Raw genomic sequence first — 24,222 nt, 5'->3', positions numbered from 1 at the left:
GTTTAGTTTGTATTTGCAGTGCTGAGGATCAAACCCTTTACTGTAGTAGGCTAATGGTGTGCCATGAGTTACAGCCCCATACCCCACATTCCTCCTAACTGAAATTTTGTTGTCTTTTTTTTTATTCTGTTGTTTTGAGTTCCATTCCACATATCCCTATGTGGCTCACCTCCCTGATTTCAGCAGACAATGTTGGAATATGTTGGTAAGTGGCAGTCTCCAGGAAGTGTCGCCTGGCAGGCTGAGACAGAACAGATATTTATAATACATGCAGTACACAAATGTCTGGGCAGACAAGTGATTGGTACCAAGTCAATATAACAAAAAGCAGATAATAAGAACCTAGTAATAGAATCTGGGTCCCAGAGAGGGAATTCTACTTCCTACAAAATGAGAGAAGGAGAGACCCCTATTTCTACAGAGGTTGAAATTAAGAAAATAGGTTATAAAAACATGGCAGGAAAGAAAACTAGGAACCCACTAGTATAGCATAGAGTTAATGGTGTGACCCATAAACAAAAAAAATAGACCATATGTCAGTTCCTAGAACTGTGCTTATAGTTAGAGTTATTTCAGGCAGGAAACAGCAATATTATTTAATTCAAACTGGGTTTTAAAAAAAAAAACCTATACTTATTAAGTTTCTACTGCCTTGGAACCAAGCTGGCCTCAGAATATGGTGATGTTTGAATAGTTTCATATATGACAATTAGAGGACTTTGAAGTCAGGAAAACATAGCAGTCAATATATCAAATACTGGCATGTAATTACTTTTTGGTTCATTTATAAAACTAACATAAAATTTGTTATTTTTTCTTAAGGCTGTGTCTACTGTTATAAGGTTAAACTTAAATTTGGATGTATAGGCCTAAAGGTCCGGTTGTGTACTTTCTTTGGAAAGATATACAGAATATTAAGGTGTTAAATTGTTTATCTTTACAATGAAATAATGTAGACTTGGTGTGTGTCCATCCTGAACCCATCTGTTTACCATAATCTGCCTAACTTACCTCAATTTTATTCTTAAAAGACTAGGTATAATATGATTTTAATCTTCAGATGGATCTTGTTTCAGTAAGCTGTTTGACTTAGCTTTAGCTCTATATACATGTTATGTGGCTTAAAACTTTGAAATGGCAACTAATATTGCTGCTTTCTTGCATTTGTGTTATCTTCTTCCCTTATTAAAACTGCAAACACCTCTTCTGTACCTGGGTCTTATCTGGTCCAGAGAATATTAGGTCCCTGATCTTCATTTAGACATTCATTCACTCATGCCAGCAAATAATATGTATTTACTATCAAAAACACATTCACTTCCTAAATTCCATTTAATATGTTTCATTTTGGTAGTCCTTTATCTAGCAAAAGAACATTTTTCCAAAGCAAATCCATAAAGTTTTCTTATTAATCTTTGAAGTTTCCTTGGTAAAATGTAACTTTTCTTGAATGATCCTGATTTTTTGTTTTTCTTAATAGCAGCAATTAAAAGAAAAATACATAAAACAAGGTTTTTATAATAGAGACTTGCTGAAAAGCCAAAACCACCCTTTTCTCTTTTCTTTAATCTTGTTCAATGTTCAAAACTCATTTAAAAATCATTGTTTTAGGTTTCTGTGTCTTTTTTCACTTTGAATAGACATTAAGCAGAATCTGTGTCTTTTAGTCTTTTTCCCATTGTTCACTATGTAATTACTTTTTTAAATGTTAAGGATTATTGAGGTGTAATTTACCCTTCTAGATATATTAACTTTTTAAAAAAATATTTTGTTTTAGCTATAGATGTACACAATATCTTTATTTATTTTTATGTGGTACTGAGGATCAAACCAATGCCTTGCAAGTGCAAAGCAAGCCCTCTACTACTGAGCTACAGCCCCAACCCCTAACTTGTTTTTAATATACAATTCTGAGTTCTGACAAATGCAAATAGTCATGTTGTTCTTTAGTAGTTAGTAATGAGCAGTGAATGCATAGCAAGTGACAGGTTTACTCTAAGTTACTTTTAAAGTTTTCTTTAAATTACTGCCAAAACCTGTAGCAGATAACTTGTAGAAAAACATTGGTACACAGATGCTGAGAGTAAGAATATGAAAACTAAAAGTGCTAATATGGGGAAATGCATCTAAAAGAAAAATTGATGGAACTAATTCTTGCTAAGGTTCATTGAGTTTGGTGTGAACTCAAGAGTATCTCTATGTCTGGGAAGGGAAATTCCTTTAGTATCACTGAGATAACTTCTGATGGGCTACTGACCCCAATGCCCACATTAACATGGTATTGACTTGTAGATGAAACCCCCTGAATAGAATAGCCACAGTGACAGTTCCTGAAAGGATCAGTCAGGATCAAAAACTCTACTGCCCTTTGGGAAAGAGGAGTTAAACACCTGATTGGCAAAGAGTATATAGAAGGTGGCCCCCAGTTCCCAAATCAAACATTAAAGGGCAATAAATTTGGAGACAGCACTGTTTCCTTTCTCATTCTTTGCTCAGAGAAATCCTGCTGTCTCCCTTTACAATGCTCTTTACTTCAGCCTGACTGTACTTTCACCCTACTCTCACTTGACTTCCACTTTCACTTGTTAAAGCAACAGACCTCAACGGATCAGCAAACTTTCTTTATTAAACAGTGGAATGGCACATTTTCAGGAGAGAAACTAGTTACAAAAGGCGTCTGATTTTTATAGGGGTTAAGTGAGAGTTAATCATAGCAGAATGTTTAGTGTGTCTTAATCATTAGAGACTTAATTATAGCAGAATATATTGGTTGGGCAGTCAGGAAAATAGTTGTAGAACCAGAAATTGTGAAAGTTCCCAGCCCATTGGTTTTCCTTCTCTTCCTGGGATCCATTGATCTCCTTTCTCCCTGGGGGTTATTATTCCCCTTTTACCCTGGGGGTTGTTGTTCTTTTTTCCTGGGGCTGATTGTGTTCCATATCCTTCAACTTATAATAAAATTCTCTTGCATGACTTTCAGTGTCTGACTTTAAATTTTCTTTTGTTAGAATACAAGAACTGAGATTTGGAACTTCAGCTCCCTGCTCACCTGTGATAATGTCAATACCGCTAAAATAAACGCGTAGACCTGCATTATCCCAGAAGTTTTCCATATGTTGCTCCCTTCCTCCACCTCTAGCCCCTGGCAACCATTGATCTGCTATCTGTCCTGTTGCTTTGACTTTTGCACAATTAATAGAATCCTATTCTATGGAGCCAAGTTTGCACCTTTTGGTGGTGAGAGGAAGTGCTGGTGCTGGGATTGAACCCAGAGCCACCCTCATGCCAAGCATGCACTCTACCACTGAAGTACACCCCCAACCTAGTTTGTGCCTTTTTTTTTTTTTTTTTTTTCTGAATAGTATTCCATTGTATCATAACAGTGGTCCATTTTATGCTTTGAATAGAACACTTGCTGTTCTGCCACTGCAACTTAATTTTAAACATGGACATGTTTCTTTTTCTTCCTCTCTCCCTGATCCTCCCTAATCTCTCCCCCTACTCAGGGGAAACTGGATTACCTTTCTTCCCCATCCTAGCCAGTTATCTGTCCCTGAGGATATATGCATCATAGGAAGAAAGTAATCCAGACTTTGGGGATGGTACCAGAAGATCTCAGAAATGACTATCTCCCAAATTAACAAGTGAATTATAACTCCAGACAGAGAACACTTGGAATGTAGCCTTTGAGTCACCTCTCTAAAATCCCCCTTTTCCTGCTGATGGGTGATTCTACCCATCACAGTCTTTGGGACAGGAGTCCCCTGTGTTTCTCTTTACTAACAAAACAATAAACCTTTTTCCTTTTTCTCAAAACCATGTTCTCATTATTGGATTGGCATTGGGGAAAAAGACCAAGCTTTTCACAACTGCATGAATATGCCAGAATTTGAATATCCATACACTAGTTGAAGGACATTTCAGTTTGCTTCAGTTTCTGGCTGTAATGAACCAAATCATAATAAACATTCATTTAGGAACTTCTTTTTAAATAGGAACTGCTTAGAGATGCCTAGGAGTGATGGGGTAGTATGATAGTATGAAAAAGTTTGAGTGGGAAGACACAATAGACATGGAATCTCAAACTAATTTTGTATCAGTTTGCCGTGATTTAGATAGTTGAACCTCTCTCTGCCTTTTTTTTTTTTTTTTTTTAAGAAAATGTATATGATTCAGGGCTTATTCAAGTTTTAAAATAACTTGATTTTGTGCTATATAGGTAAGGCATTTATTGTTGTATGATCTGAAAAATTATAAATGATCACACATTTTATAAAATTAAGTTCCATAAAATAAGTATAACCAATATTTAAATTTAGGAGTCATTTTTGTCTATAAGTCCAATTTCATATAGTTTGAAAATAACAATTTGTTGAATGAATTTTAAAGGTCCTTATAATTAATGTTAGTTTTTTATTAACTGTGTAATCCAACCAAGTTTGCATTGAAAAATTATTTTGATAAAAGTTTTTGATAAATGTTTTCTTTCAAAATATCTTAGACTTTATTTTTAATACTTTTTTTTTTTTTTAATTTAGATGGGTCTAGGAAAGACCGTCCAGGCCATTGCAATTGCTTACTTCTATAAAGAGGAATGGCCTCTTTTAATAGTGGTGCCTTCATCCCTGAGGTATCCTTGGACAGAAGAAATAGAGAAATGGATTCCAGAGCTAGAGCCTGAAGAAATCAATGTTATTCAGAATAAAACTGATGTTGGGTAAGAACAACCTTTTAATCTTTCAGGAAAAAAAACACAAAACTTCTCTGTTTTCTCTATTTTCATGTTTTGAATGAAATATAACCTATATATAGATCATCATTTAGAAGAGAGTAAAGAATTTGACTTTACATTTTAAAATTTGAATTATTTATCTAAAATCCACTAACATGTTTAATTTAAGCTCCCTTATATTTCAAAAGTAAATGTAAAATATGTATACTTTTAAATATATGTATGTAATTATTTACCTTACATATACTTTAAATAAGCTGAAAACTCTTTTAGGGTTCAAAAATAAATTTTACGACTTTTCAAAGATTAACTTGAAACTGGATGAGCTTTTAATCTCAGAAACCGTGGTAAATTTTGCTTTCCAAATTGTTAGTTAATATGCAAATTTTATGTGATTCAAAATTAATATTAGCTATGGTATTTGATAAAATGGTCAAAACCTTTTACTCAGTCATTCCACACTGGGGTAAGAATCAGAAATGCAAAAGATGTTTATACTCAAAAACTCTTTACAGCATAGTTTCTAATAGTGAAATTGGGGGGATTTTAATATTCATAGCAATGGAATATGTGATTAAACAATGAATTATTATACAGCACAAAAGATGCCCTTTGAAAATGGCTTTAGTGGCATGTGTAATATAAAACAAAATAATATGTGTAAAATATAGATTACTGTATGATACCAATGAAATAAAAATGTGCAATACTAGCATAGAAAAATGGTTGGGAAAATACATCAAAAGTAAAAAAAAAAAAAAAAATTAGCAAGTTTGATTTTCTTTATACTATTTTGTAATTTTGATAATTGGTATTATGAAAATATTTGCTAGTGATTATTAGAAATCAGTACTCATAGTATTGCTAGTGATATTTTCTCATTTTCTTTATAGCCATTGGAATAAGTCAACCAATTTGAAAATTCATAAATTATTGCATTGATTCAAATTATCCTGTTTTCAAAGGTTCAAATTATCAGTTTTGAAAACAGCACAAAATGTTTAAAAGCAATACATCTGCCTAAGATAAATATGTTAATCTTTACACTTTTTTGTGTGTGTGTGGTGTTATTATATTTTACTGTGTTCTATAAGACTCTTGGTATAGAGTGTAAAAATAAACTTTACATTCATGAATGTGGAGTTAACAGAGAGTAGGTTTCAACCTTGGAACCCTAATTCATAAGCTTATGTATTTATGGGCCCACGAAAATTTGCATGCTTAAGTTAAAATGTAGGCAATCATTATGCATGAATTTCCTCTTTTCCAGTAAACTGCATGAAATTGAAAAGACAAAAATCTAGATTATATTGAATGTATTAAGAGGTTTCCATAATCATTTTATTTTAGCTATACATTATTTAAATGTCTGCATTTAAATTTTATTAAAATGTATGTCATCTACATCTTTTATTGTATTTAGATCATGTAGCTTTCATTGTTATTTCAGAAATATACTTTTGCAATTAAATAGTAGCTAATACTTTTATTTGAAAAATATTCAGAATGTGCTAGATAGAACTACAACCCCATTTTATGTTTTCTGGAGGATATTAACTATGGGCAGAAAAACTACCTAGTGTCTTCCAGATTCTTTTTTAAAATTTTTTTTTAGTTGTTAATAAACCTTTAATTAATTAATTAATTAATTTATATGTGGTGCTAAGTATTGAACCCAGTGCCTCACACATTCTAGGCAAGTGCTCTACCACTGAGCCACAACCCCAACCCTTCTTCCAGATTCTTAATGAAACATCTTTAGGTATATACCAAACTGTGACAACATGGACTTATGACAAATACATATACTTTTCTCTGGCATATGATGGCAGTTATGCCTAGACTGCACTGGTGAAGACATGGCAAGATAGAAACCACAGACAATGCTTTTGTGTTCTTTATTTTACTTATAGTGTAACAAAGTTAGTAATATTAACCCTGTACTTTTTTTCTGCAGGCTCTTTTGATGTTTGAATACAGTAAAAGAAGCATAGATCTCTTGATAAAGTAGATTTACCCAGGGCTTAAACTATGGTTGCCATTTAGGACCTCTGAATTTTCTGTCAGATGGTAGGGAATGGCCCTCTATATTTTTTCATTGGTGATACAGAAAATGCAAAAGTGATATCTTTTAATATTTATGAGTTTGTTTATCACATTCCATAATATTTTGGGGGAGCATAGCACTGTATGTACGAAAATCAATAAAACACATTTTCTACCTTCAATAATCTCTTTCTACAGTAATAGAGATATATAAATATAAAATATGTAAAAAAATATGTAAATGAATAAAATATTATAAATGTGTGAATTATGGAGATCAAAAGATGTACTAGTCCTCTGTGCTTCTCCTTTGCTAGCAAAGCATTAAGCCTTCTTTTTTTCTTTTTCTCAAAACCATGTCCTCCTTATTAGATTGGCATCAGGAACAAGGACTTTTGGTAACAATACCATCTCTTACTATTTGTCTTTTCTTCTTTTTTCTTGTTCCCTCCCACCCCCTCAAAAAAAAGAGTTATATTGTTTATGATAAATTTATTATTGAGATATTTTTAAAGTACATGAATTTTCTTTTCTAGGAGAATATCGACCAGCAAAGTGACAATTCTGGGTTATGGTCTTTTAACAACAGATGCATTGACTTTGATAGATGCACTGAATAATCAGAACTTCAAAGTAGTTATAGTGGATGAATCGCACTACATGAAGTCCAGAACAGCAACCCGCAGCAAGATTTTATTGCCAGTGGTACAGAAATCCAGACGAGCCATTCTTCTTACAGGAACTCCAGCTTTGGGAAGGCCTGAAGAGGTATTAAAATCTTTATAATCTGGGCTTTAAAAGAAAAGAGAAATTAAATCTGTCATCTGTTTTGCATTTTTAGTTGCAAATTAGATGCATCAAATGTCAAAGTTTGCATTGGGATTTTCTAGGCAGCTATTAATCATTAAATATATCTTTCATTATAACTTTTGTCTATTTACATGTAAATCTTAGGCATGCTTATGTATAAACAATAGTTGTTTTTTTTTGTTTGTTTGTTTGTTTGTTTGTTCTTGGTACTGGGATTGAACCAAGGGGCACTTTGCCACTAAGCCCCATCCCTGTCCCTTTAAATTTTTTATTTTAAGGCAGGGTCTTGCTAAATTGCTTAGGGCCTCACTAAGTTGCTGAGGCTGGTTTTGAACTTGTAATCCTCCTGCCTCAGCCTCCTGAGCTACTGGGATTACAGGGCATGGGCCATTGCACCCAGCTTAAAAACAGTTTTGGGCTGAGGCTGTACTTCAGTGGCAGAGTGCTTGCCTAGCATGTGTGAGGCACTGGGTTTGATCCTCAGCACCATATAAAAATAAAAAAATAAAATAAAGGTATTCTGTCCATATACAACTACAAAAAAATTTTAAAAATAGCTTTAACCTTTATTATAAGGTTTCCGTATTTAGTACAGATTTGTGATATTCTTCACACATATCCCTGAAGTTCTTTTGTGGGCTTAACTATTCTTTTGTCTGTCTTATATTTTAAATACATAAGTGCCTTAGGACTGGGGTTGAATCTAATTCATTTTTTTTATAACTACATTGCAGAACTTGTCTCTGTTCCTCTTTTACTTTAAGATTCACATTTGGGAAGGTAGTAACTACAGCTTGTCTGCAGACCAGTAAGCATCCACTTAGAATGGAGGAATAAGGCACCTATTTGATACCCCATTTAATTTTACCACTCTAGGAGGCAGATGGAGTTTGGAGTGGTTACAGGTTTGAAAAGAAATAGTGGATGAAATTTTCATCAGTCTTTAAGGGCCACTGTTCCCCAAGGAACATGGGCTTGTTGTAGGGTTGCTAGGATAATTGAAGGAATTATTGTTTTGAAAGTACCATCGCCCTGTACCCTGGTAGATAGTAAAATCTCAACATGTGGTAGCCAATATTCATTATTATGCTAAACCTGGGTGACATCTGTTATCATTGTATCTCTAGTATGATAGAGGCTCTGCTTTTAAATTCTCTGTCTGGAAGTCTTCTGAGCTATACATAACACTAAATACATAGTGCAGAGAAAATGCTCAATTTTCCTTTTATATTTTTTCTCTCAGAAGTGACAAGAGTGGCAGTGGGAGAGTAGACCCCTAGTAATTTCCTTACGTTATGTTCCAAAATTATGTCATTGAATAAATAATAGAAGTGAAACAAGGCACAGTGGTACATACCTGTAACCCAACAACTTGGGAGACTAAGAAAAGAAACTCATGTTGAGTCCAGCCCAGACAACTTAGTAAGACTCTGTCTTACAATAAAATAAGAAGGAGTTGAGGATGTAGTTTAGAAGTAAAGCACTCCTAGTTTTAATCCCCCAATACCACAAAGTAATAATAATGATAATGATAATAATAATGGTGTTTATACCTTTTAAAAAATCATGAAAGATTGTTAATACAGGAAAGGGAATATGTAACAGATACAGTTATTTAACATGACAAAAATAACATGAATACTCATCTACTTATTATCTAGCATGAGAAATAGAACATTGACAATATAACAGTGACCCAGTGTCCCACTGTGATCACATGTCTATAGTTTCACCCCTTACCCAGTGTAACCACTATCAAAACAAGGGTAAATCCAAATTTTGTGGGGTTCCATGAATGTAAAGCTTGTTTGGGGGACTCTTTAAGAAAAAGAGTATAGATGACAGGTAATATACTTGTGTGCAAGGACTGGCAAAATGGAGGAACTGTGCCCCTTCTGAAGGTGACAAGGAGTGGATGCCATAAAGAAGAAGAAGAAAAAAAGAATATAAGATTACAAATTCTAAGTTAGGGATTTTGAATTGAGAAAGTGTGAATCCTTTGATTTTGTCTTTTTTTTCAATTTTTCAATTTTTATTATTTTTTATAATTTGTTCTAATTAGTTATTAGTTATGCATGACAGTAGAATGCATTTTGACCCATTGTATACAAATGGTTGTTTTTTTTTTGTCAAGATTACTTTGGATATTCTGGGTCCTTAGAATCTTTGTATAAATTTTTTATCAGGTTGGTCAGTTTTTGCAAAGAATCCAGCTTTAGTTTTTAAAGGTACCATGTTGAATGTATAGATTGTTTTGGAGAATATTTCCATCTTAACAATATTTACTATTCAAATCTATGAGCCTGTGATGCCTTTCTGTTCATTTTAAGTCTTGTTTAGTTTTTTTCCCCAATAGTACTTTGTAATTTTCACATCTTATGATGCTTCTGTTAAATTTAATTCCATTTTATTTATTTTTTTGATCCACTATAAATGGAATTGTTTTTTCAATTTCATTTTTGATTTCTCATTGCTAAGTATAGATATATAATTTGATTTTGTGGCTTTATCATATATCTTGCAAACTTGCTGAACTTATTAGTTTAATATTATTTTAGGAATTTTTTAGGGTTTTCTATATAAGATCATGTCACTGGTGAAGAGTGATAGTTTTACTTCTTTCTTTCCAATCTCAATGACTTTTATCTCATTTTCTTACGTAATTGTATTGGCTGGAACTCGTAGTACAGTGTTTAATGAAAGTAGCAAGAGTTGACATCCTTGTGGTTCTGATCTTAGGGAGAACATTCAGCCTTTTACTTTAAGTAGAAGCTATGTGAATTTTTTTTTTATTGTAAACAAATGGGATACATGTTGTTTCTCTGTACATGGCATAAAGGCATACCATTTGTGTAATCATAAATTTACATAGAACAATGTTGTTTGATTCATTCTGTTATTTTTTCCCTTCCCCCCACCCCTCCCACCCCTCTTTTCCCTCTATACAGTACTTCCTTCCTCCATACTTGCCCCCCTCCCTAACCCTAACTCTAACCCTAACACTAACCCTTCCCTCCCCCCCATTATGTGTCATCCTCCACTTATTAGCGATATCATTCGTCCTTTGGCTTTTTGAGATTGGCTTATCTCACTTAGCATGATATTCTCCAATTTCATCCATTTGCCTTCAAATGCCATAATTTTATCATTCTTTATGGCTAATATTCCATTGTATATATATACCACAGTTTCTTTATCCACTCATCAATTGAAGGGCATCTAGGTTGGTTCCACAGTCTGGCTATTGTGAATTGAGCAGCTATGAACATTGATGTGGCTGTATCACTGTAGTATGCTGATTTTAAGTCCTTTGGGTATAGGCCAAGGAGTGGGATAGCTGGGTCAAATGGAGGGTCCATTCCAAGTTTTCTAAGGAATCTCCACACTGCTTTCCAGAGTGGCTGCACTAATTTGCAGCCCCACCAGCAATGTATGAGTGTACCTTTCTCCCCACATCCTCGCCAACACCTGTTGTTGCTCGTATTCTATATGAATTTTTCCTAGATTTTCTTCATCAGGTTAAGGAAGTTCCTTTCTAGTCCTTATTTATTCGGTGTTTAATTCTGAAGAGATGTTGAATTTTATCTAGTACTTTTTCTGCATCTATAGGGATCATCATGCTATTTTTGTCTTTTTGTTTCTTTGGAGGTTGGGAAAAATTGTTCAAAAGATAGTGGTGATTAATGCACAACTTCATGAATGTACTAAAAACCATTGAATTGTGTACTTACAGAGTATGAACTTTATGAGTCATATCTCAATAATGTTAACTTTTAAAGTAACAGTATAAACTACCAGGTATGGTCTATCAGAGTTGAAAAATAAAAAAAATTTCATGACATTATTAATGTAAGTGTAAATTGGGACAGTCTTCATGGGCCAACATGATAATATCCATCAAGTTTTAAAAACTGTGTTTTAATAATCATCAAGAATACAAATAATAAATGCTGGTGAGGATGCAGAGGGGAAAGGAACACTTTACACAGTGTTATGTGGGATTGTAAATTAGCATATCCATTATGGAAATCAGTATAGAGATTCCTTAAAAGACTAGAAATGGAAACACCATGTGACCCACCTATGCCACTCCTCAGTATTTATCCAAAAGAACTAAAGTCAGTGTACTGTAGTGATACATGCACACCCATGTTTATAGCATGTTCATACCCATGTTTATTGAAATTCACAATAGCCAAGTTAGGGAACTAGCCTAGATGCTTGTCAGTGGATGAATGGATAAAGTAAATAGGGTATGTATACACAATGAAGTTTTACACAGCAGTAAAGAAAAATGAAATTATGTCATTTCCAGAAAAATGAATGGAATTGGAGAACTTCATATTAAGTAAAACAAACCAGACTCAGACTCAGACAGTCAAGGATTGTTTGTTTTCTCTCATTTTATGTGAGAGAGGGGGAAAAAAGGACAAAGGAAAAGAATTTTCGTGAACAAAGAACGGGGACCAGTAGAATAGAGAATGAGAATCAGGGGAAGAGAGGAAGGGAAGAACAGGGGAGGTCATGGGCAATGAAAATGACCAAATTATGTGTATATATAAATATATCATAATGAATTCCACTATTTTGTAAAATTATAAGGCAGCAATAAATAAAACAGAAACCAAAATAAGTAAATAAACTTATTAAAAATTAAAATTGAGGACTGGGGTTGTGTCTTAGTGGTAGAGCGCTTGCCTAGCTAGCATGTGTGAGGCACTGGGTTTGATCTTTAGCACCACATAAAAATAAATAAAATACAGGTATTGTGTCCATCTACAACTAAAAGAAAACTTTTTTTAAATTGAAACATGAAAACCAAGGCTTAATTCTAGCTCTTCCTCCTCCCACTCCTCCCACCCCCTCCTCCCCCTCCTCCCCCTCCTCATCTTCTCCTTCTCCCCCTCCTCCCTCTCCTCCCCCCCTCCTCCCTCTCCTCCCCCCCCTTCTCCTCCTTCTCTTCCTCCTCTTCTTTCTTCTTTCTTCTTCTTTTCTTCTTCCAGGTTAATTCAAACTGCATTTATAAAAGAATCAAATTAGTTGTTGTCTCATGCCATGCATTCATACAGAATACACTGACCCCTCAGGGCTATAGGGAGACCAGCTCTTCCACTTCTGAAAACATATTTCACAAAACTCATCAAATAAAAATAAAGGTGGGCCAAGTGTGGTGGCACATACCTATAATCTTAGAGGCTTGGGAGACTGAGGCAGGCAGATCTCGAGTTCAAAGCAGCCCCAGCAACTTAGTGAGGCCCTAAGCAATTTAGCAAGACTCTGTTTCTAAATAAAATATAAAAAAGGGCTGGGGTTGTGGCTTAGTGGTTAAGTGCCCTGAAGTTCAATCCCTGGTACCAAAATATACACATACATACATATATACATTACATACATACATACATAAATATATAAATAAATGTTATGGATAGACAGATGGTTAATAGATAGAGTTGTGTGTATATGCACACACATCCACAGAATTATATGATGTTATTAATTTTTGCAACTACATAAAAACTAGAAATAACTTTCACATTAAGTTTCAGGAATCTGTTTAAATATTAACAATATGTATACATAATAATGGGTGGTTATTTGGCCTTTAAATAGTATTTTATTATCGTAATGCATTGCTTATATAATATTTAAAACCAAATAAAAATATATATGTACTTTACATGTTTGTGGGACAAAAAGATACATTTGGGGGACAAAATTTTATTTGAGTAACAATTTGTATAATATGGTCCTCTTTTTGTAATAAAAGAATATATATATATATATATATATATGCGCCATTTAGGTATAAAAAAATGTGTAAGTTTATGTATAAGAAACATATAACTTATCCCTGAAGAATGGATGGGTGGGTGGAAAGAAAGAAGGGACATTGAAGAAGTAGGTTTTCTTTTATGCATTTTAATATTTTATTAACTTATTTTATCACCGTAACTTATTTTCACTGTAATTTACTTGAAAATATTTCAACTTATTGAGAATAGTTGTGTTGTTAACAGCTTTTCATGCAGATTGAAGCCCTTTTTCCACAAAGATTTGGAACATGGACTGACTATGCCAAAAGATACTGTAATGCACATATCAGGTATGACATTATTTTCCCTGAATTTTTATCTTCCCATATTTCCTATGAACTTTAAACTTCATTAATCATTCTTTATTCCAGAGTGTTTTCCAAACTTGTGGTAGCTGTGGAATAATTTCTTCAAGTAAAAAAAAAAAAAAAAAAAAAAAACACTTGTGTGGAAGAACTATATGTAAAATAAATAGATAATGGCAAAACAGTTTTTTAAAAAATTTTTGCTTTTTACATTCCACTTTTTTCTTTGTAATTATTTTTATTAACTAGATCTCCATGTACATCATATAAAAGTAAAAAATAAGTACCTGTTCCTTCCTGGTCTCACAGCCATATAGTAATTCTCTTTCCATGTAACTGTTGTTGATAGTTTCTTGTGTACCTCCTGGAGTTAGTCAGTGCCTGAACAAGCACTTATTTTGCATGTATAATATTGCTCCATGTATATGTATATTTTCTTACACGTTATTTTGCTATTTACGTTCTTCACCATGTATCTTGGAGATCCTTCCATTTCAGTTCCTGAAAAAGTTTTCGATATTCATTTAAAATGCTACCTGTTTTTTACTGTTTGGAATTTACTTACACAGTTCACTCTTAATAGGCATTTGTTTGCCATACATAGCCAATGCAGTAATGAATATCACTGTGCATCTTGAGAAGTAGCATATTATAATTATTTAAGAGCGTGGATATCCAGGGCTGGGGTTGTGGCTCAGTAGTAGAATGCTTGCCTAGCCCATGTGAGGCACTGGGTTTGATCCTCAGCACCACATAAAAATAAATAAATAAAATAAAGGTATTATGTCCATCTACAAACAAAAATATTTGTTTTGAAAAAGTATGGAAATCCAGACCTAGACCACCTGTATTTTATTTTCACTTCTACTATTTACTAGATGTTTTATTTAAGGAAAGTAATTTTATCTCCCCATACTTCAGTTTCTTAAGCTCTAAAAACAGAATGATTAGGCCTGCCTCAGAGTTACTAGGCTTATATTTGCTTATATTTATAAAGGACTTGAATTTTGATTGTACATAGTGAGCACTCAATAATTATTATTATTTTAGTATTTCATTTCAAATACATGTGAATAAATCTAAGTTTATAAAAATGAAATTGCTGGTTCAAAGGGCATGAACATTTGAAATTTTCTTAAATCATTCTTCACAGAAGTTATGTTATGAAAGTTATGTGTGTGAGGTTATCTCTTTTCTCATACCTTGCCAACATGGGGAAATATTTAATTCTTGCCAGTCTGATCTGATAATAATTTTAATGTAGATTCGTTTTATGTTCTTAAATGCAATTGAACATTTTTGATACATTTAAAAGTCATACTTTTTTGTTAGTTTATGTTCTTTGCCTTTCTGCTTACTAAATGTATTGGGGTTTTTTTCCTTTCTTTCTTTCTTTCTTTCTTTCTTTTTTTTTTGGAGGGGTAGAGGGGTGAGTACCGGGAATTGAACTCAGGGGCACTCAATCACTGAGCCACATCCCCATTTTGTATTTTATTTAGAGACAGGGTCTCACAGAGTTCCTTAGCACCTCACCATTGTTGAGGCTCCTGTCTCAGCCTCCCAAGCCACTGTGATTACAGGTATGCACCACCACACCTGGCCTTTTTTTCTTATTGTTATGTTGGAATTTTTTACGTGTTATAGATAAAGATCTCCTTGTATGAGATATGAGTCTTTCATGTTTTTTCCCAGGATGTATATACTTTTTTCTTTTTTTTTCTTTCTGCATTTCCTTCAAATACTCTCATATGGTCATGGTTTTCTTTTGCTTTTTAAAGGTCTGGAAATTGGAAATAATCCTTCCCAGATTGTTTATATGAAGGCAGTCTAATATTGGTACCAAAATCAGACAAAATAGTACAGTAAAAGAAAACAGGGATTATTTCTACTTTATGACCATAAATTCAGAAGTCTTCAATATCATAGACTTGGAAAATCTAGGTACCCATTAGAAGGTCTGTTATGTTGACTATATATAAATGGAGAGTTTTTATATCAGGAATGTAAGCATAGTTTAAGTATTTATATTATATTTATTTATTTATTTTTGAAACAGGATCTTGCTGTGTTCCCTAAGTGGGCCATGAAATCCTGGGCTGTAGCATTCCCCTGCCTTAGCCCCTTATTTGCCCAAATTTAAAAGCCCATGTCCTGCACTTCTTCAATGCTATTATACACAATTGTCATGGTATGGTTATATGTGTTATGTTATTCACACATATATGCACATATAGGCATACAACATACTTATACATACCCACATGCACATGTATGCATAATTAAAATTGCATGACTAGTTAATGACAATGATCAAGTCTGTAGAGCATAAAATTACTATTTTATACTATAAAATGGAATAGTATGCAGTTTATGAAAAGATGATGCAAGTCTATATGTATTGATAACAGAATTTCCAAGGTACATTATTAAAAGAAAAGGAAATATTAGAAAAACTGTTCTCTTTTATATTTTTAAAGAGTTTACCCACACACATATACACACACAGAGATTTTTTTCTGGATATCACATAATCGTTGATGTGTACACTCTGATGACCTCTGTCCTAGCTGGCAGCCTCTGAGGCTTTTCTGTAGACACCACAGTGCCCTGTGGATTCCCTTTATAGGTTAGTTCAACTATTTGGCCTTAGTGTGAATACCGAGCTGGCTAGAGATTTATAACAAGGGACCAACCAGTATGACCAACCAGTATGTGATCAGTGTGGTAGGGAATATATCCTACTTTGCGTTCTCCATTAGAATGAGTTAACAACTAGAAACTCCATGAGGATAGAACACTTTCCTTTTTGAAGGTTATAGTCCCATTATCTAGCATAGCATCTGGCACATGACATTTAGTGTTTATTGAATCATTGAATACTAAATCTTTTTTTTTTTTTTTTTTTTTTTTTTTTTTTTTTTTTTTGTGGTGCTGGGGATTGAACCCAGGGCCTGTGCTTGCGAGGCGAGCACTCTACCAACTGAGCTATCTCCCCAGCTCTGAATACTAAATCTTTTGTTGTTGTTTTTGTTCCCATGGAACTTCTGTACATGTATAATGTTATTTGTCTGCTAAATTCATAGATGATACTGAGCTGATAAAGTTGCTTAGGAAATTGATGAAGTGTTAAAAAAAATAAGCAGCACATTTATTATGGAGAAGGATTTCTTTTTTTCTTTTTTTTTTTCCTCCTTTCTTTCTTTTTAGATCCACAGATTTATTTTGGAAAGTAAATACACATTCAAGGGAGAATGAAGACTATCTCAAGTGAGAGACATCTTTTTGGAGTAAAGCAAGAAATATGCATTAAAGGGAGAATGTCAGCCATCTTTTGGGGTAGAAACTTTTGGGGTAAAGCAAGAAATTCACATTCAAGGGAGAATGTAGGTCATCTTCAGAGGGAGAGACAGTCACAAAAGTATTTCTTTCTTTTTTTTTTTTTAACAAAAGTATTTCTTACAATGTAGATATGGAATTCCCTGAATAAACAGGGCTGGACTAAGTAATTTGGATAATCTTTCCCAGTCCCAAATCTGACTTTCTTCATAATGATTTTAAATAATGAGTAAAACAGCAATTCTTCCTTTAATCAGCGAATTACTAAAACAAGTTCTTCATAGGTGACACTGACATTTTATTTTTTCTGTACAAATAGAAAAACTAGTACTATTTGACTGATTTTTATTAAGAATTCTAAATTATTATTGTTTGTAGCTTGAATTGAATGGTTATATATTGGCACAAATGGCTTAATATATTACAAGTTTAATTCATATATTAAAATGAGTTTTGATCAAGCTATGCTTCATTTTTGAGCAAAAACAATGTATTTAGTCTTTAACAAGTTATTTTTTAATAATGCATATTAATAATGATATTTTCCTCACTTGTACATTGATTCTACAAATTAATGTTTGTTCTACTTAGAAATCAAGTACCATCTATTTTGAATGCTATTAGTGTCTTCCTACTGAACGTAATCTTGATTTCTACTCAGCTATCTACTCCAGGGAAATGTACCCTGTATCTAATTTCACTGATTGGTTCTGGTTTGTCTTAGTTATTATTCTTGCCTGTAGACAAGAAAAATTCAGGAAACTGAGGCAGGAGGATCATGAGTTCAAAGCCAGCCTTGGGAACTCAATGAGACCCTGTCTCAAAATAAAATGAAAAGGTCTAGGGATTGTAGCTCAGTGGTAAAGAACCCCAGGGTTCAATTGCCAGCACACACACACACAAAAAAAAAAAAAAAAAAAAAAAAAAAAAAAATTAAAAAAAAATTGCCTATGTAAAACAAGCCTACTGGATTTACCTGTGTTCAACAAGCATATCTTTCTGTTGTTGTTTTGTTTAGGACTTGATAATGAAAGTGTGTACTTGTCGTTTCTTACTTATTAATGCAAACACTATTTCACAGGAAGGTTCATCTTCATGAATTGCTGAATGATTGTGCAGATTATATTCTTTTTTTTCCATTTTCTAGAGGAAGCCATTTTAAGATTAATATCATGCTTCTCAGAAGGGATTTTCTTCCAGGTTCTGTTTCAAAAGTTTTGCTTTTCCTTTACTTCTTTACCTTGAAAGCTCTATAGTTTCATAGATTTTTATTCAGATCAAGGCATTTCCTGACATTTTAAATTAGTCTGTGGAATACTATATTTTATCTGTAATGTTTTCATTCTGTGAAGGTGTCATTTTCACACTATAATTTTGCAGAATGCAAATCATGGTTAGTTTTTCTGTTCTAGACCCATATTTTATATTTGAAATGTCATGACTGTATTCAAAATAAAGTTAAGCTTGAACAAAAATGTTACTTTGCCTATATAAAGTTTATTAAATACCTGAGTAATGGCAAACAGAAGCATACTAATGTAATTGTAATTTAGAGAGAAGTCAGGGTCTAAGTAACCATGTACGTAGTTTGATTTGAGAGGCATAGAGCAAAGAATTACTCAACCAGAAAATCCCCTATCCAAAATGCATTACATCATTCAGTTTACTGAGTTATATTTGGAGTAAGCTATAAATACACATGTGATTTGGAGAAGGAGAAGGTAGCATACTGAATGATCAATTGGTAGAGCTAGGAAAGACTTTAGAGTTCATCTAGTATCTTTCTGTGAATTTATAGGCAACTTGTGAGACCAAATGGCTTGTTCTTTATCTGATTTTCTCTTACCACTCCCCCCGACACACTTTCCTTGGCATTAAGAAAGACTTAGGAAATGGCAACTTGAATAAATATTATTTTACATAGAAAAAGAAGACACATTGATAACCCAGCCAAGTATCCTGTTATAAGGAGGTACCATTAAAAGGTACACTGTGGGGGGCTGGGGAGATAGCTCAGTTGGTAGACTGCTTGCCTTGCAAGCACAAGCCCCTGGGTTCAATACCCAGCACCATGAGGGAAAAAAAAAAAAAAGGTACACTGTGGAAGACATACCTGTCCTCTCTAATATTAGGTTTAAAGGTTAGCATATCCTGAAAGAGCTGGGGATATAGCTCAGTGATAGAGTGCTATGCCTAGCTATAGTAACTGATCAAATTTTGTGCCAGTTCTACTTCTTAGGAGAATTAGTTGTCTAAATTTTTATGAGAAGGAAAATGCCACGTGATAAAATACATTATAAAGGTATTTATAGCCACTCCCAAGGAGTGTTTATTAATGGGTCATGATCAGTTTCAAGAAACATCTCTTATGGAATTGCACTGTACTTTTTCCTCAGCTCTGTCTCATTTAATGTTCTCAGCCATGTCTAAATAGAGATGATGTCTATTTCACTTGCAAATGGCTCAAATCTGAAAGAGAAAGTCAATATACTGGATGGCAGAGACAAGTTTGAAGAATAATAAGAAAAAATTAATAAGATAAATTCTGCACTCATGCTTGGAAAGTTGGCTTTTGTGGAAGGTATTTGATAACTTACTGTACTTCAGTTCAAAAAGACTTCAGTTTTGAATAACCTTAGGCTAAACTGAAGTAAGGAATGACTCCACTCATTGCTTATGGTTTGTTTATAATTTAATCCATTTATTAAAATAATATTTTAGGGTACCTATTATATGCTATGACATGTGCTAGCCATCAAATATTCATTAGATGAATAATAAGACCCACATGGTCCCAGCCTTCAGTGAGCTTTCAAGTCAAACACTAACCAGGTAATTACAGTTGTGACAAGTATCATAAAAAGTAAAGGATGCTATGGCAAAGTATATTAGAATGAATTAATCAAGTCACAGAGGCCAGAAGAAGTATCCTGTAAGTGATATTCATTTGCTTTTTTAGGAAGAGGCCCAAATTAAGAGAGATTACTATACCTTTGGGTAACTAAAAATAGTCCTATTCAACTGAATATTCTAGAGCTGTAAAAAGAGGGTATTAAGATAATAACAGAATCTTGTTCTTCATAATGACAACAGGAAATCATTGTATGGTATTTTGTTTTTTGGTTATTACTAACATTGGTATTTTTATTGTAGTAAAGAGAACAAAATTTGCTCTTTAACCATTTTTAAGTGTACAGTTCAATATAACTTCAAGTATATTCACATGATTGTACAACCATCACTACTTTCCATCTCCAGGACTTTTTCATCATCCCAAACTAAAACTCTATTCCCATCATAAAGTGTTCTCTATTCCTCCTCTAATCAGTTTCTGCAGCGTGAGGTTTGAAAGCATGGAAGAGATGTGCATGATTAGATTTATAAGATTTGGGATTGTGTGAAGACAATATTTTCACATGGTTCAAAATTCGAAACCTATATAATCTCTTTCATCCAGCTTCCTCTCTCTTTAGGCAATTATGTGTAGTTTAATATTTCTCCGTGCAATCCATGTGCATGTTCAAGCAAATTCATATTTTTGCATAGATGTTAGTGCATTGTAAACATAATAATTGTTTTGTACTTTTTTACCTTAGTCCTTTTTCTTATATACATAAATAACTTCATCCTTTTTTATGAGGGCACAGAATTATTGAGTATATGCCATATTTTATGGGGTGGTAGGGAATTGAGAGAGTTTGTAGCTCATGTCTTATTTTCTCGATGAAAGAGAATGGCAGTCATCACCAGACACAGTGTGCACTCCTGAAATCCCAGCAGTCCAAATCCTGAGTCAGGCTCACGGTTCAAGGCCAGCCTCAGCAACTTAGGCCCTAAGCATCTTAGTGAGATCCTATCTTAAGATAAAAAAAATTGAAAAAGGACTAGGGGATGTAGTTCAGTGGTAAAGCACCTCTGGGTTCAATCCCTAGGACGCCCCCCAAAAAGAGAGAGAGAGAGAGAGAGAGAGAAAGAGAGAGAGAGAGAGAGGAGAGAGAGAACAGTCAGATGTACCAAGAAATGAAAAAGTGGACGATTAAAATATTTGAGAGTTGATAAGGTTTGAAATTTTGCCAAATGAGGCAAAATAGTGAGATTAGTGTAAAGTAGGATTGTGTGCAATACAAAGTAACCATTTGAGGTCAGTAACTAGATTTGCAGTGAATCCTGACTTTTTCTAATGTCTGATTTCCCCAGCAACACCCAGGAGCCTGGCACAGGGACTGTGTGGCAAGAAAATTCAGGCTGTCTTGATAAGAACAAAGCTAATGTATGGGTTCAGAAATCAATGATATATGGAATAAGGAAGGATGAGGACAGGAAGAATATCATGGTAATGGAGAAAGTAGAGCAGTCAGTTGACTGAAACATCCTGATGAGATAGTAAAGATGTAGTGAATATAAATGAACAGATACCCAGAAGGATGGGGTGAGTAGGGATTAGTATTTCTGAGTTTACCAGATAGAACTGTTTTTCAGGACCAAGTTATAGCCGTGTAAGTGGAATGCTTGCAATAGATTTTAGATCATTGGAGACAAGACTTGCAAAGAACTAGAAGGGAATTAAAAGTCATATTTTAAGCAACATTTTAACAAATGAAAATATATATGGGAAAGGGTAACTAGGATGAGAGCATTTCATACTCAGTTCCACAAATGCCTAACATTATTGATTGCCTACTATATTTAAGACATTATTTCAGAGCTGCCGGCGATACAAAGATGAGTAAGACATAGTGCTTGTTCTTGTGAAGCCTATAGGAATTTGAAAAAGAAAAGATCTTAAGGGAGCAAGCCTTTAAATATTTAAAGATCTGTCATGTTTTAAAGGAATTAGACTTTTGTCTTTGTGCCCTCCAAGGGCAGAACTAGTTTCAAATAATGGAACTTACTAGGGAGGCAGATTTTCTCTTAATGTGGATAAGAACTTTTAAAATGTACATAATTGTATAGAAAGAGAAGTAGAACAATGAAATCAAAAAGGAAAAGCACCATACTCCTACTACACTAATAAGTAAATTATATTCATTTTTAAAATTTCTACCCTTATCCATATATCTAAAATGTCTAGCCTATATGTAATCCTGTCATCTGCTAATTTTCACTTAGTGTCCCCTCATCTGATACTTTACCATTGCTTTTATAAGTTGTCTTTTTCTTTATTTTTGCTAAGTTAAAGATTATTGCTTTAGGGAAAATCATACCTATTTTAACAAATCAGGGAAAATATTTTAAAAATAAGTTAAGTTTAATAAGCTGAAATCTCTCTGGCCAGAGATAACCGTTACTAATGTGTTTGGTGTAGATAACTGCTCTGTTTAAGTATATAAATATGGATGGGTGGAAGGATGGATGATAGGTAGGTAGGTAGATAGGTAGACAGATACAGAGACAGACAAGCAATTTTATATGGATTATACACACTTCATAATATGTTTTGTTTCATTTCATATTATTTTTAGGACATCTTTCCATATCAATAACTAAAACTCATTTATATTTACTACATATTATCATTTATATTTACTACATATTACATTTTATATAGAAGATACTATGTGGTTTGTCTTACATGTATAATCTTTAATTCTTCCAATGGTTCTCTAAATTAGATGGTATATATCTATTTGATAAATGAAGAAACTGATTTTGGAAAAATTAAGTAATTTGTCCAAGTCAGAACTAAAAAGTGAATTTAAACACCCTTTGCTATCACTTTTATTCTTTTTCTAATATTTGGATTATTTTTAAATTCAGTGTCTCTCTTTATATTATTGACTAAATGGACTAAATAAATGAATATTGTTCTCTAATAAATCAAGTAATTGATTATTACTTTCTTGGTAAACATTTTTATTTTATTATTAACTATTTTTCCCCTTCCATTTGGTCTTTTTAAAATTTTTCTTTTTTAGATGTTGATCGATCTTTATTTTACTCATTTATTTATATGTGGTGCTGAGACTCGAACCCAGTGCCTCACACATGCTAGGCAAGTGCTCTATCACTGACCTACAACCCGAGCCTCCAGTTTGGTCTTTTACATAGCCATTGCTATTTTTTTAAATATTTTTTTTAGTTGTAGGTGGATACAATACCTTTATTTGATTTATTTATTTTATATGGTGTTGAGGATTGAACCCAGTGCCTCACAAATGCCAGGGAGGATTGAACCCAGTGCCTCACAAATGCCAGGGAGGATTGAACCCAGTGCCTCACAAATGCCAGGGAGGCCCTCTACCACTGAGCCACAACCCTAGCCTGCCATTGATATTTTTTTTTATTGAAATATTTCAACAGATCTGTCAACTTCCAATAGGTCTTAAAAACACACAAATTTTTTTTTCCTTTTTCTTTGTCCTGGTGACCTCCCTCCTTTAGCCTTCTATTATGCTTCAGTCAAAATTGTTTTTTCTTTAGGACTGCTATATAACTGTTATCCTGAATTTTCCTCTGCGGTTAAGCTCTTTTGGTTCCCTACATTGTTGGAGTCCATGTTTTTTGTTTCTTTGTTTATTCCTTGGTATTTTAAAGACTGTATTACAGGAAAAAAAATTCAATGTAAAAAATTCAAAAGTAGATGCTGTGGTGTAATGAACCCTCCTTTCTGTCATGTGTTCATCAACCAGGTTCAACAATTATCAATTGGTATAATTTTTTCCGTGTGTGTTTGATAGAACTCACAGTGAGCCTTCCTGGGCCTGGTTCTTTCTGTTTAATTAATGATTCAGTTTCTTGGGACTATCTGTTTTGTCTTGTGTATTTTATCAGATTGTGATTTTCAAGGAATTACTCTATTTCACCTACCTATTACCAAATTTGTGGGCATAGAGTTGTTTAGACTGTCTATTTAGTATCCTTTTAATGCCAATGCCAGTCCTTTTAGGTAATAGGTACCCTCTTTAATTTCTGATATTAGTGATTTCTGTCATATCTTTCTTCCTCTCCTGATCCCCTTCTTTCCTCCCCACCCTTTTTTTCTTAGCCAGGCTAGAGGCTTATTTATTTTTTTGAACTTTTTAAAGAACCAGCTTTTCATTGTATTTTCTGTACTGATTTTCTGTTTTCAATTTCATTGATTTCTGCTTTCATTTTTATTATCTCTTCTCTTTTGTTTAAGACTTAATTTGCTCTTCTTTTCCCAGTTTCAAAGGGAAAAGTTTATTCATACACATCATTC

The 24,222-nt window shown here is 33.5% G+C and overlaps 1 protein-coding gene across 3 annotated transcripts in view; it reads left to right on the top strand.

Annotated features, from left to right (window-relative positions):
- ZRANB3 (zinc finger RANBP2-type containing 3) overlaps window positions 1-24,222 on the top strand; it is a 257,489-nt gene that overhangs the window by 120,278 nt on the left and 112,989 nt on the right. For all 3 annotated transcript variants that reach the window (XM_079135617.1, XM_079135618.1, XM_079135619.1), the window contains 3 exons: window positions 4,539-4,717; window positions 7,315-7,546; window positions 13,606-13,691. In XM_079135617.1, the coding sequence (XP_078991743.1) occupies window positions 4,539-4,717; window positions 7,315-7,546; window positions 13,606-13,691 (497 nt within the window). The remainder of the gene's footprint in view (window positions 1-4,538; window positions 4,718-7,314; window positions 7,547-13,605; window positions 13,692-24,222) is intronic.

Source organism: Sciurus vulgaris (assembly GCF_902686455.1).
Source record: "Sciurus vulgaris genome assembly, chromosome: 3".
NCBI classification, from domain to species: Eukaryota; Metazoa; Chordata; class Mammalia; order Rodentia; family Sciuridae; genus Sciurus; species Sciurus vulgaris.
This window is presented reverse-complemented; position numbering and strand designations above follow the sequence as displayed.